Raw genomic sequence first — 14,898 nt, 5'->3', positions numbered from 1 at the left:
AAGCACAATTATTTTCCATAAATCATGCCTGAAAATAAGACATCAATACTACCATTTCATATAAACGGAAAATCCAAAATATTCACAACATAAATTGCTACACACAAGAAAATACAGAACTCCATACATTTCATCCAAATCAAAGGCTGCAAACAAACCAGCATATTCCTTTGATGCTGTCAAAACAAACCTCCTTATCTTTATTTTTAACTTTAAAAGAATAAAATTTAAGAACTACAAATCCTGTCCTTGTGCTTTCAAAAGAAATTTTCGGAGCTGATGTTTCAGTATCGTGCTTACAAACAAGTAAGTCTGACAAGGTAACCAAATAACATGATCAATGCTGGGAACACCAAGTCTCAGATCCCATCCAAACAAATAGAGGAAGGCACAGTGCAGACTGAATACCTTCACACGTAACAAGTATTTAGGCTGCCTATTTATTGTGCATTACTCTGTAATTAAAACTGCACATCAAACTCCAATTATTAAATAAGGCAAATATTATCCTTATTTTAACATAGGGAAACTGAGGTATCAGTCAGTGAAACCAGCTATCTTTAGCTCATGCAGCCAGCTGAGAGATATCAAGAATTCCTGCACCAATCCTCTATTAATACCATTTTCCTGAAGTCACATAATTTACTTACCATGGCTGAATTCACTGCTTGTGTAAAGAAGGCACTATTCCACTCAATCAATCTGTGAATTAAGCCATGTCCACACTGGGAACAGCACATATAACTACAATTGTTTTAAAACAGGATCCCTCCTTTTGGGATTTTCTGAACTGATTTCCCTTCTTTACTCGAACAAACAAAGAAAAACCATGCTCCAACTTCAGGTCCTTCTGTGAAAGACAGCTGTACCAGGGACTGCTACAGCCAAGACAGCCCTGTCTTTGCCATGCAACACAGATCTCTTTGCCCTTTAAAAACATGACCAAAACCTGTCGTGGAACTATCTACCTTCTGAAAAACTCAGCAAGATACCTCAACAGCCATACCTGCAAACCCCTCAGGAGAGGCTTCTTATAAAGGCTGTTATTTTGGCAGCGAAGATACACTACCACCCCAATGGTAAGCTAAATGCAAAGGGATTTGCCACAACAGCTATTAGTCAAGGATGCAATTAATTCCCTGAATCTAACTATGTAGCTACAACAACAGAACTTCACATGTGAACCTAGCCACATGGTCTCTAAAGGGCAAATAAATTGATTCAGTAACTTGACAGAATCACATCCAAGAGAAAGACCTGCTACTTAGGATTTATTTTTTGAGTAAGCAGATACCTAAAATAAATACCAAACCAAACAAAAAAAATCATGAGTATAAAAAATTGAAGTAGAAGCTTGCAGGACCCTAATAGCAACATGAGTAGCATGTTTACAAAAAAAAATAGGAATTTATACATCAAGGATCTTTCCCATTATCATGTTTATTTTTTTTAGCAACAAACAAAAATCCCATGTACATCTACTTAATTAAAAAAAGGTAAAAAAATATTAGAAGAATATTCTTTCCCCACCCTCCAATGGTGAGAAAGAGACTGATGTGGGTGGCAGGGGAGATCAGTGACACAGCCTTACATACGGAAGTGTCAGAGGGCCTATCACTCAGATGGATGTCTTCATAAACAATTACCACATCACAAACCTAAATTCAGTATCTTTTCAAACCTGAGAAGCCTACAACGTAGCGAGAAGACAGAGCACAGCAGTGAATTCTTAAAGGCAGGATGTCATTTGGCAATTGTGAATGTTCAGGTGCAAAAGATCAATTAATAGCTCTTAAAATTGGAGAAAATAAACTAATAAATAGATTACATACTTCTACACATGCTTAGTCCTTCTGATGTAGTTACTAACTCACAATGACTCAAATGCAAAAAGTAATATGAAAGTAGATCACACACTGATAGGTCTGTACTGAAAGCAATTCCTTATACACACTGCAAAAACATCAAACTCTATTTCATATCCACAAATTGACCACTACACATTCAGAAATCCAGCCACTTCATAAACTTGTTAAGTTTATAAGGAAACTAACATTTCCACTATTCATGGAATATAAATGCACAATATATCAACACCCTTTCAAATCATGCCTGCCAAAAACTTTTACACAGATTTCACATAGTTTTCATAAACATAAATAAAACATTTTAATAAAAGCATCAGAACAATCACCTTAGGTTTCACAATTTCCAAAACAACTGCAGGCACCTTCAGATAACATAAGCATCCTACATTGGGAATACAAAGTCTGCTACAAGATACTTCATATTTGCAGTAAGAACAATACCCACATGAAAAGCAATCTTTAAACAAGACATAACAATTGTGATTTCTACATCAAATCTGTCCACTTCAAAACTGAAGACAATGTATCTGCCAGATAAAACAACCAGACTTGGTGGTAAGGAAGTCTGTGCATGCACCCCCGTACGCACCCCACCCCAGCACACACTGGTGCTCTATGCAGAATAGTCATCAAAAGACAAGTTCCACGACACTAGCTAAGCTCCTGGGCACTTGTTCAACTGAATTTTCCTCAGAGTTTAATTTCTGTGAGAAATCTAGTGCCTTTATATAGATGACATTGTGTATGTAATGATAAAACAGTACAAGAAATATTGAAATTTTGGATTACAGTGCCTTTAGTTTAAGGTGACTGTACTGATACAGCAGACAAATCCCTTGTTTTGCTCAGTTGTCTTCTTACTCGATGAACAGATGCCAGTAAAGCTTACATTCTCCCACAACAGAATGTGTTCACAGTAAGATTGGATTTATTTAAAAGCTAGAGTTTATGGCCCCAAGACCCTGGCTATTTCCAAAAGACTTCTGTCCTCAGGTGTGCCTGTCTGAAGCTAACTGGATGTTACGTGCCTCAGTTTCCCACCCTGTACAACAGAAAGAATAATTTTTTACTGTGGTCCAAGGCATTCTAGAAAAATAGTGTAAACATCAAATGTACTTGGAATATTGTTACCAAGAAGATAAAGGTAGTTAAAATCAATACTGTACAAATTAGCCATCTACTGTCCCCACTGTTCGCAGATTCACACAGGTATCTTAAGATACATTCATCCCTGAGGATTCCTCGACTGCAGTGGAACACCACCCTGGATGGGTTTGGCTTTTTTGGAGCTGACGTGTTCCTGGTGGATCACTGGATGCCACACTCTCAGAACTGGAAGTACAACAGCGGAAATCCTCTGGCCCACCTGCAACACAAACACTGCTGCACTCTGGCAGCATATCAGCATTTGTGTGTGAAACTGAGCATGAACAAGTACGATTGGGGAACAGAAGAAGTAAAAGGGTAACATTATGATCTGAATGGCAAAACATACATCAGGTGTACAGAAACCCTTCAGGTCTACTAAAAAATAATTTTAGATTTATTAACAGGTAAGACTTCCTTAAAGTAAATTTTACTCTAATACAATTGGCTCCACAAGATTTTTGTGCATTACATTTATTTGCTTCTCTCAGCACCAAGCAATACAAAAACAACACTGCTTAGCAGCACTTTTCTCTAACTAGTTTTCAAAACAAATTTGAAAACCACTAAGGTATACTTTTAATTTAAGTTTAATTAAAGTACTCATTCAGTCATACCAAAACATATATTTAACACTATGTAAATAGCCCCAAAATTGAAAGAAAAAAGTTTTTTTCCCAAGTACCTTAATAATCACAATTCTAAAATATATTCTAGCAAGTTAGCCTACCACAAACACATGCTACTGAAATTCTGCAGCCTTGAGCATGCATGCACAGTGAGTGTGGCAACACTGCTTTACATATCCACAGAGAATCTTCAAAGCCTCCTGATAAATGGCACATTTTGAAGAAGTACGGAAAGATGTAACTGGTTAGGGCACAGGTACAATCTTAGGGACATAAGAGTAAATAAACTACTGCTATTCTCATCTTAACGATTAGAATGTCAAAATACCTGTGACAGTATTTGAGGCAAAAAAGTAAGAAAGATCTGTCAGTAGCTAATCAAACTTGTTTTCATTGCACGAATTTAATCTAGTTTTAACTAAGATACTATTTCAGAACGAACAAGCATCACCTAACAGACCATGCTTAGTAATTTCAAAAATGTTATTTTACATATGTAACTAGAAAATTTAGCAATGGATTAAAATGCCTTAGTTTTCATCCCCCAAGATTCAGATCAGAATGCCAAAAAGACAGTAACTGACTGCTTAGTTGAAGAATCCTTACATTATGGAAGCAGGAATAGAAGCAGGTTTGCATCTCTCTTTCTTTATTGTATCTCGTACACAGGGTTCTGCTGTTCCATGTGTAGGCATAAGCGCTACTACAGAAACCAATAACTGAACACCAAACCACAAAGTGTCAAATATATGGTCGTAATATATATATAGATGCTACTAACTGTGAATATTGCTATTTGCTACTTCTAAATAGAAGCTATGTGAATACTAAACTGTTTATTTGAAACTGCACAGGGAAAAATATATTTTATTCTCCCATTGAGACATCAAGAATCTATTCACCACACTAACAGCTGTTTAATGGCCTTCAGGCACAGGACATGATTCTGCAGCCTCGGCTTAGCCAGAACTCTCAATACGGGCAATCTATTTGGCATAAAAAGAGCTGCAGAACCAGGCATATTCAGAGTTTCTCTGCTACAAAATAAACGATACATACACAAACTCAGAGCAGCTCAACAGATTTTTTTCTAAAACTTGCTCTGTATTTTGTGCTATACAGGTACTTCTGAAAAGACCCAGGTTCTCTCCTTCTGTGTAGGTGTATATAAATCCTACACACATGCACAAAGGAGAAAGACATATATAAAGCACACACTGAGAGGTCAGCTGATGTGTTTAACTACTGCAGTGCAAATCAGAAGTGAAGAATAAAAAGAGCCTCAGGACTCTAAATATCTGTATGCTGTCGAGGATTAATCAATAATCAAAATATCTGAATGACAAGGTACTGTACTAGCATCACACAACCTCTCCACCACCAAATCAATGTATCTGTGTGAGCAACATCCATCTGCTTTGAAAATGTGCGTTTCTTCAGAAACAGGAGGCCTCTTTTGCAAGCTTCCATTGCATCTCACAATTGAGTAAGGTGATTAAATTAAATGGAAGCAAAATTTTCTTAAATAATTTAACAAACAGGCTGGACAAATGCAGACCTCAGTTCAGAGTGGGACACCATAGTTCTGCATATCACAAAAATTACCCATGCTGAGGCAAGGATTTCCTGAACAAGCATCTCAGATGTTGTATCCTACTGTTGGTCCTTTTTCTCTGTTCAGAGGACAATAGTTCCTTATAGGCTTAGGGGCCAATCAACATCTGCTTTGCAAAGATACATGACAAGTGAGCATATTCTAATGTGTGTATACACATACAGAGAGCACACACAGATGATTATTAAAAAAAAATAAAGAGAAGCCTTCTGTTCAAGTGCTGGACTAAATATTCCAATTTTCTCTTTCAAAAAGCAATCAATTTCTCTACTTAGTGATACAACATACATGGAGATTGACATGTGGGAATTAAAAAGAAATAGCAATGTACAAAACCAATTGTGTTCTGCAAGTTAATGGCAACTATTTTTTGATACAACCCATTTTATACATTAAAAATATTAATTTAAAAACAAAGAAAAATTTTTATCTCAATCACTTACTGGTTAAATGGAAAAATCATAATACAAAAAACAATGATATCTTGCCTTTTTTGAGGAAAATATAAAAAATAATTTTAAAAATAATCACAGAAATTGTGCTCTTGCCAGACTATTCTTTCTAAGCTGCATGCCAATCCTTACGGTGAAAAAAAAAAAAAAAAAAAAAAAACAAACCACCAACCAGAAAAAAAAGAAATCTGTAAGAGAGGATGTAAACCCATAAATATAAGGAAGTATTTTTAAGGGTCATACTGAGGATATAAATGAATTTACTCTCACTCCTCCAATAAAAATAAAATACTTTAAACAATTTCTGCCATGAAGAAACAGCAGCCTGAACTAGCATGTACAGTGTCTGACAACGGTTTTCCTAGCTTTCAAAGCCATAAATTCTGAACTACCTGTTTAAAAGGAGATGATGCAAATATTTTAGAGTAATTATGAAAGGTTATGCATACGAGGCCTCATTACATTATGGCTTCCAGTGACCCTTTTACCATTCCAAATTTAAAAAAAAGATAAAAATTAACACACACACACACAAATCTTATTTTCTTGGAAGAATCAGAAAGGAAAACAGAATAAAAACTAAAAACATGACAGGAGTGGTCTGTTGGAAGTAGACAAACACACACACAGCCCATCTAGGGCTTCTACTTTTTTTCCCAGGATTAATACACCATCTGCAATATTAAGCAGCGACTTCTCCAGATTCAAATCATTACTTTATGGAAAGATCCAGCCGTTGGAGGACTCCAAAAGCATACACCTGCATTTGTTCCTGTCAGACCTTGCTGTTAAAAGCTGTTAAAAGATTTAACAGTTCTTAATAGAAAGATCTTGTTGAAGGGAAAAGAAACCCATAAAATTCTAATGCACTACTCCATTTAACACAATTCACTTTCCTACTGAGAATTCAAGCCTAATCTCACACTTGCGTAGAAAAATAATGAGATCAACAACTCCCGATGCTTCTTGAAGTATTCTAACCACAACTCAAACCCAAAAGCACCCGAATATCTGGATTTGTTGCAGAGCTGAAACAAACACAACCCCTGGCAGAGCGGTTCCTTCTTCCCTTCTTTGTACAATACACGGCATTTTCTCACCTACAGCAGCTCACATGCAAACACGGTATTTTTAAGAGGCATGCACGAGTTAGGCATCGAGCTAACAGAAATGCAATGAAACTAGTATTTAAAATTCTATTTTTTAATAAAAATCCAATCCCTCGCATAATATCCGTAATCTGCAACATGACAAAATGTTTGGGCTTGTTAGGGTTTTTTTAAGAAGAAGGCTCTAGCGCGACCTGAAAACCCGAACCCTCGTCCAAAAGCACTGTTATTACAAGGTGCTTTCCCTACCGCCTCTAATTAGCGCGGAATTGAAAACCTAAAATAAGTAAGTAAATATAGATAAGCAGACAGATAGATAAACAAATAAATCGGTGCCCAGGAGAAGCACGCCGTGCAGGCAGACTGGGGGGGCGGGGGGCGCCGGGGGAAGGTGCCCGCGCGGCGGTGGCGGTGCCCCGGTGCCCCCCGGTGCCGGCGGTGTTTGCGGCGGGGGCTCCAGTGCCTGCGCCGCTCCAGCGCCTCTATTTACATCAGCGGCGCGAGGTGCCCAATGGCGCGCGCGGAGCCAATCAGATGGCAGATTAGATGTCAACTCGGAGGCAGCTGTCGGGAGACGGTTGCAGCCAGTTTACCTCCACAATTCAAATTCCCAACCTGGCGGGCGGAGGAGACCCGGACGCTCCTCCAAGGGTCTCACCCGGCAGCCGGCATTCCTCCCACACCGCGCCGCGCCGCCCCGGAAAGGCGCTGCGCCGCACCCGCCGCCCCGCGATCATCGCGCCTGTCTATCGATCGGATCCATTCATCGATCGATCGCCGGAGTTACCGGGGCTGGGGCAGAGGAGTGCAGGAGGGAGCGGGGGCGGCGGCCCGCCCCGGTGCCCGCGCCCCTTCGCTGACGCCAAGGACTTTTCCCTCTGCCCCCCCCCCCCCCACCTTTTTTCTTTTCTTTTTTTTTTTTTTTTTTTTTTAAATTTCCGCGTGTGTTTGTGGAGAAGTGAAAGGCAGTTACGCGCCCGCGCACGGTCCTGCCGGCGGGCGAGTCCCCCGCAGGTCACTGGGCCGGGACGACCCGCGCGGACCGGGCGCACACGCGCGCACACACACGCGCGCGCTCTTCCCACAGGGAAAGGAGCGCGACCGCGTTACGTGGATCTCACTGCGGTAACTCCAATCAGTGACAAACTAATTTGCTGAGAGCGCGCAACGGCGCAACTCGTTCTGCTCGGAGATTAAAAAAAAAAAAAGCAACGGGTTAAAGAGAGAAGAAAAAAAAAGGAGGAGAAAAAAAAAAGCCCCGTGAAAGATAATGGACGTTATCCCCCGGGAGCCCCCCGGGTCCGGCACTCCGGTTACAAAATCCAACCCCCCGCCCCCGTCCGTCCCGAGCTGCTTGTCCTCCGGGCCCTGCGTCTCTCCGACGCTGTTTCAAAGTGGTGGGGGAAAATATTAATTGGGTCTGAGAACAACCTAATTTCGGCAGCGAAAGCCATACTCCGGTGCCTCCAGCCCCAACGGGGCCGCGCATTGTGCGTGGCTCACCCTCGCTACGGAGGCAGCGAGGGGCAAAACTGGCCCAGAGGAGAAGGAGGGCGGGGGGTGGGGGGGCGGAAAGAGGAAAAAATAAAAGAAAAAAAAAAAGGGGGGGGGGGCAGAGGAAAAAAAGTGAATTATAAAGAAACTAAGAGCCCGACACGAGCGACACGGAGGCATTAGCCGTCATTAACCGAGCGCGGGGAGTTACCTGGGTCCTGCTGATGGCCTGTCCGGTGTTCCCGGGGCTCATCGCCGGGTGGTTCCTTTGTTGTGCCGCTGCCCAGGCCGGGTTCGCCGCTCCGTACTGGGCGCCCATGTCCTTGCCCATGCCCATGCCCGCCGCTGCCTGCTGGCTTCCCGGGGCGGCCGCCGCTGCCTGGGGCTGGGGCTGCGGCGGGGCGCTGGGGCTGCTGTAGTCGGGGTAGCTGCTGCCGTAGCTCCGCATCATGGGGCTGGGGGACGTGAGCAGCTGGTTCAAGGTAGGGGTGGCCCCGGACGGGTGCTGGTTCTGCCCGGAGAACCGCGCAAAGCCGCCGGCCGCCGCCGCCGCGCCGGCACCAGCCTTGCCGAGGCCGGCTCCACCGCCGGGGCCCATCATCATGCCGCCGCCGGGCTGCCTCGGGGAGCTCAGCACCCCGTAGCCCGCCGCGGAGCCCCCGTAGCCGCCGCCGCCTGCCCCGGCGGCCGCCGCCGCCACGGCTCCCGCGCCGCCGCCGCCGCCCGCGCCGCCGCCGCCGGGGCCGCGGCCGTAGCCCGGGTAGTGGTTGTACTGGCTGTTGGGGTACCCTTCGTGGGAGTTCTGCAGGGGGTCCATGCTGTTGGGGGCCGCCGTGGGGTGCATTATCCCCATCCCGGGGCTTTGTTGTCCGCCATGTTGATCAAAGCAAGGCCCGGCGCGGCTCGCCGTAGCGCTGCTGGCAGGGGCAGGGGCAGGGTTGCCATAATAGCTATTGAACTCCGAGACACCCACCGCGGAGGGGCCGCCGCCGCCTCCCCCGCTCCCGCCGCCGCCGCCGAGGCCGCCGCCGCCGCTCCCAGCGCTCGGGGGCGGCTGCTGGGGCTGCTGCTGTCCGCCCAGGGGTCCCAAGCCGGGGTGGTCGTAGCGGCCGCCGATGGGCTCGCCCATCTTGCCGGGCATCTCCTCCTCGTCGGCGCCTTTATTCAGCATTTGCTGCGGCTGCTGGGGGGGCTCGGCCTGAGCGCCCAAAACACTGTCTTTTCCTCCATGTTGCTGCTGCTCCATGTCTGCACTGGGCTGAGCAGCGCCGCCACCGCCACCGCCGTTGTTGTTGCTGCCGCTGCCGCCGCCGCCGCCGCCGCCGAGGCTGCTGTTGTTATTCTGCACGGGATGGTGCTGAGGCGGCGGCTCCTGCGGCGGCGGCGGCGGGAATTGATTTAGCTGCTGCTGTAGTGCATGGTGGTGGTGGTGCGGGTGGTGGGCATGGTGGTGGTGGGCATGGTGATGCGGGTGGTGGGCATGGTGGTGGTGGGGCGGCGCGGCGGGGTGATCGCCTCCGACGCTCTTCAGCTTGTGGTTGGGGAGCAGCCCCGTCTCCATAGCCGAGCCCGGGTTGGAGGAGGAGGAGGAGGAGGAGGAAGAAGACGAAGAAGATGAAGATAACGCCGAGGAGCTTCCACCTTCCTTCAGAGCCGGCTCCGAGGAGGAGCCGCCACCGCCGCCGCTGGCGTTGTTGTTGTTACCGGCGGCAGCGGCGGGAGCCGCGTTATTGGCCATGTTCGGCGGCTCGCTGCGGTGGTGGTGGTGGTGGAGATGGTGATCTAAATTATTCACGATGCTGCCGCCCGCCGGACTCCCCTCGCCGACCCCCAGCGCGGGGCCCGGCCCGGGAGCCCCGGCCCCCCCCGGGCCTCGCTCTGGGCCCAGGCCGCCCAGCAGGCTCGGGGCTTTGCCCTTGCTGTTGTTCGCACCCGCCGGAGCCGCTGCGACTTGCGCGGCCATGATCATCGCAACATTGCGAGTCCGGAGAAATTGGTGCTGATAATAGTAATTACAAAAAAAAAAAATTAAAAAACCCCCAAATTTGAAAAACAAAACAAAAAAATCGACTCCCACCCTCAAAAATGGGGGGGGGCGAGCAGAGGGGTGGGGGGAAGGAGAGGAGAGGGGCAGAAGGAGAAGCGGCCGGGGCAGGGACTTGACTGAGCCCAGAGTCTCCCCTGCGGACCGCTCCGCACGCACCGAGTTACAGCGATTTCCCTCCCCGAGTCCGTGGTTGAGGTTAGAAATGGTAAGAACGCCTTACGGTCCGTGCCCGTTCCCGCTGTGTGATTTCATGTTGAAAGTTTTTTTGTTCAGGTTTAAATGAAACTTTTTTTTTTCTCCTCCTTTCCTCCCTAACCCGGATATGGGTAAACACACGTCTGCCGGAGCCGCGCTGGCCCAGCATGGCATGAGCGAGCGAGCGAGCCAGCGCCGGCAGCCATCGCCCCCTCCGCCCCGATCGCTCCCGCGCACCCGCAAAACGCGGACTGGACTCCGCGCTGGACTTGCTCGGGCTCCCGCTCCCCTCTCTGCTCTCCCGGCAGCCCGGCGGGATGGGGGGGCGCAGCCCCCGCGGGTCCCCCCGCTCCCAGCAGAGTCCCGCCCGTGTGCGCCCCAGGGGTCGCGGCCCGCGCGGAGCAGTGAACCCGCGGGGGCTGCTCCGAGCGAGGGGTCGAGGCGGGCCCCGATGGGCGCCCCCGGTCGCCGAACGCCGGTGGGGCGGGGCGGGGAGCGGGACTGTCCCCGGTGCTGCGGGGCCGAGGGAGCTGCCGGCGGCGCTGCCCCGCGCGGGCCGGTTCGGCGGGAGGGAGGCGAGGGGCCGCCATGCGCTCCGGCTGTGCCGGAGCAGATGGATCGGTCAAACTTTCGGGGACCGCACGCTGTCCCCCCAGCCCCGTGTGCCGTACACAGCAGCCGCCTCGTGTGCCGAGGGCCGGGACACCTTTGCTTGCGTGACGGAGAAATTAGACTTGTTTTGGATTCCCCCCCCCCCCCCCCCCCCCCGCCGCCCCCTGAAGATTTATATTGTATGTGCAGACGGTTATAAAATTTAACCTAAAATTCTGCAGCGGTAGCATCTTTACAGTTGTCCACATTGTCCAGCTGTCTCCAAATTCTAACGGTCATTTGCACTGATGATGCCTTTATGTATAGGGCTGTTTTCAATATGTTCTGTGTACTTATTTGCAGTTCAACAGGAGTTGATCAAAGAGAGAGGGACATTTTCGGTTTCATAATTTTATGTTTCCCCAAACAGTGTAATTTCCAGTATGCACAAGACACTCATGAAAACGTAACACAAACCCCAAAATACGTAATCTGAGTAACTCTTGCTCCAAATGGAAAGCTGCTGCTGACCTACATTTTTGAACCAGAACGGTTCGAAGTTTTTTTTATAACTATCTTAATACAAGTGATACCCTAGTATAACAAAAGGTAATAGTCATTACCTTTTGACCATTTTAACTAATGAAAGCATTTGGGAGATCAAATACTTGGCTATGAATACAGCAAACTGGGATGTTAGTGAACATTTTCAATACAGTAAGGGTTTAAACCACGATGTTTTAAATTAATATATTTATATGCTCTGTTAAAGGTAAGCACATTTTCAAATTTCAAAATGGATAAATAGGAGATTCAATCATAACGGTGGAGAAAAGCACAGCATATCAAGAAAGATGCTGTCACAAGTAGGTAAGCTTTTTTGAATTCACTGTGAAAACATTAAGAGCAGAAGCTTCATGCTGTAATGTTGAGTTACATGCAATGATTATTGATAAATGTATGAGCAGTGTGATTCCAGAGTCTATTAATTTTAGTTCTCTCTGAAAAGTTAGAAACATTATTTGCATTATGGAGTCAGTTTTGAAAAGTCTCAGTGCTCGTGAAGTACATCTCGCTAATACTTCTGTTTTACAATTGGGTTTTTTGGGGGTTTGGTTTTTTCAGTTGATTGGCAGTTTTGTGTGGGTTTTTTTGGTACCCTTTGCAAGTGCAAAAATGTTATATAGCTACACATATATAAACACAGAGCGGGAAAAAAAATTGTGAGTAATTCTAGTGGGGGGAATCAGGTGCATACCCAAGGGTCATTACAGTCTGTACCAACAACAAATTGCAATTCTATGCAAACTGCTAGAAAGGGATATATCATCTTTGTAGGAGAGAGAATAACAGAACTGTAAGATGAATTCATGCCAAATCATTCATCAGCTTTTGCCAAGAGAATACTACATCTTTGTTAGTGAGGCTTTTTGACATTATCTCCTGGATTTTCTTCTTTTCTATATTCAAATGCACGCTAATTATACACATTAAACCACCTAAGTTGATTTTTAAAGTCTTTCATATGCAAATAAAAATATAGATGTCTCCTTGTGTGTATTTCTTTACATGTGTACACTAACATAAAATACAAAATCAATTACACACTTACACTTTGAGACATTTCTATTAGAGAAAAAATACATATATTGAAGATCTGCTAAGATGTACTGATAGTGCCTGGGCTGCAGAGCGCAATACTTCCGGAGACACTCCGCAATGCTTTCCAATCGGGAAAATAACCCGCAAAAGTTTAATGCAGATTTACTTTGAAATGTTTTCCCTGGGAAAAAGGAAAAAAGGATGAGGCTTTAAACTGAAGAGTTCATACCACTAACTCTTTTTCCTCCCATTTGTTTCAGCAACTCGGCTACAAGATTGGAACTAAGAGGCTATAAAATTGAGGCCCTCAGCACAATGAAATCAGTCTGCTATAAAAGGCAACACATGCCAGTTTTTCCTCCCCAATGGCAGATGCCACACCCTAAAGCAGACAGAAGGCACTGCAGTCTGTGCAAGGGAAGCACAACACAAAGCAACAACGATGGTTCAATTTTCTAGATCACAAATAATGTTGAAATTCCTTTTGCCATCTTTGCTCAGATGATGAGTGGTAGTGTTTGTTAAATTCAAATGCTCCTTTCCAAAAGCTCTCATTGTATGCATGAATTATGAATTTATTATAATATAATGTAAAAAAGCTCTAATTGCCATGCATATTATCTGCTGCAAAGTGATTGCGTTGATATTTGATATTGCAAGTGCACAGTTTCACTTTAGTTCTATTTTCATTGTTCCTTCAATTTAATTATTTTCTGTAAACCAATGTTGTCCAAGTGTGGTTTCTTTCTCTTGATTTTTTTCCTAATAACCTATAAACTCTGGTGCTCTAGGATCCCTCTTCAAAATAAACATAATTTTATAAACTTACTGTTGGTAATTTGTTTACACCATTGGCTACAACATTCATACAGACCTCCTAGGCCACCTGTCTGTAGTTCAATCCCATGAAAGCTAGGTGCCTTTCCCAGCAGTATAGCAGCCATCCTTCTGTTTGGCCTTCCAAGTCGTACAAAGAGTAACACTGAAGAGAGAGACAGAAAACAAACCAATATTGTAATAGCTCTGAGATGTTACGTTAGAGATATTGGAAGAAATAGTTAAATGTTTTTTTGTTGAGGTAAGAATCCAGTCAGAGGTTCAAGATTCTGTTGGATTTGACATGGCTACACACAGGAGTCTGAAAAATTCCTGTGTACAAAAGAAAAAGCTTTTCATTGGGATCTTGTTGTGCTTTATGGTTAAACCCACTGTGCAATTTAATGAAACTGTTGTCAAATTCCCTGTAATTCTCAATTTCCTTCTTTTAGATTTGCATTAGATTTAATGAGAAAAAAAGAGAGAAGTATGTGGGCTTTTATTAAATTATCACTCCTATTACTAGTTAAACATCCAATTGAAATCGTTCTGAAGTCAGTGCAAATCTTTTAATTTATTTCAGTAAGGCATAAATCAGATTGCAGAAAAGTAGGCAGCCAGCTCAGGACTGCTTTAACTTGGTATTTGGAATTATAGTAATGGAATTTTGCTTTAAAAGATCCCTTATGTGGTCAACATATAAATATAACATAGTGGTGTTTTCTTTATTATGTAATATTTACATTTCAGTCACAAATGTAAAAAGTAAACTATTGCCATACATGTCCATCTGATAAGCCAGAATCTCCAGGGTGTAAAGCCTGTAGGTAAGTGTAAAAATTTTATTTTAGCTGGTCAAAATGAACTTTGAACAAAATGTGGTTTATGCCAACAGATCATGGCCTAAAACATGTAGAGAGTGACACATTGTACCATTTAATTAAAATCCAATCTTTAGCAGCCACTAATCCTGGGCAATTTAATCAATTTCTTCTGGCAATGCGTAAACAAAAGGACTTAAAACCATCACCATCTCCATCTCGAGAATGTCATACATGATTTTTTTATGGAAATGCAACATACTAGATAGACCACTTGAATAGACTGTTTAAATACCTCAGTTTTACAAATGCGAATCATCCATTGAAGCCAATAAGATCACTCGCTTCCTTAAAGTTAAGCCCTGATTAAGTGCTTCTGTGGACTGAGGCCTCTGTGAAAAAACAGCTCTTGTGTCTGCACTTCGGTGAGATAGGGGCCCAACCAATTTTCTAAATCAAAATAAGATCTTGCCTTTGGCAGTAATAGGAGGAATTGTTGATTTCGGGGTTCAC

At 44.7% G+C, this 14,898-nt stretch overlaps 1 protein-coding gene and 1 long non-coding RNA gene across 11 annotated transcripts in view; one reads left to right on the top strand and one right to left on the bottom strand.

The window, feature by feature from the left end:
- The window catches only part of ARID1B (AT-rich interaction domain 1B), a 327,301-nt gene extending 316,707 nt beyond the window's left edge, over positions 1-10,594 (bottom strand). For 8 of the 9 annotated variants that reach the window (XM_048299618.1, XM_048299620.1, XM_048299614.1 and 5 more), the window contains exon 1: positions 8,525-10,438. In XM_048299618.1, the coding sequence (XP_048155575.1) occupies positions 8,525-10,282 (1,758 nt within the window). In that variant the 5' untranslated portion in view covers positions 10,283-10,438. Of the gene's footprint in view, positions 1-8,524; positions 10,439-10,516 lie in introns of those variants that run through there. The other variant, XM_048299613.1, reaches the window with a different exon arrangement.
- LOC125324076 lies at positions 8,724-13,576 on the top strand. 2 transcript variants are annotated; one of them, XR_007202788.1, is made up of 3 exons: positions 8,724-8,795; positions 11,919-12,016; positions 13,009-13,576. It is a non-coding gene; the product is annotated as an uncharacterized LOC125324076 (long non-coding RNA). The 2 variants fall into 2 exon arrangements; XR_007202787.1 differs by lacking the exon at positions 8,724-8,795 and adding an exon at positions 10,452-10,565.
- The last annotated feature ends 1,322 nt before the right edge of the window (positions 13,577-14,898 follow it).

Source organism: Corvus hawaiiensis, chromosome 3 (genome assembly GCF_020740725.1).
Source record: "Corvus hawaiiensis isolate bCorHaw1 chromosome 3, bCorHaw1.pri.cur, whole genome shotgun sequence".
In the NCBI taxonomy this organism is placed as follows: domain Eukaryota; kingdom Metazoa; phylum Chordata; class Aves; order Passeriformes; family Corvidae; genus Corvus; species Corvus hawaiiensis.
Note: the sequence above shows the minus strand (reverse complement) of the source record. Positions and strands in the feature narration are given on the sequence as shown.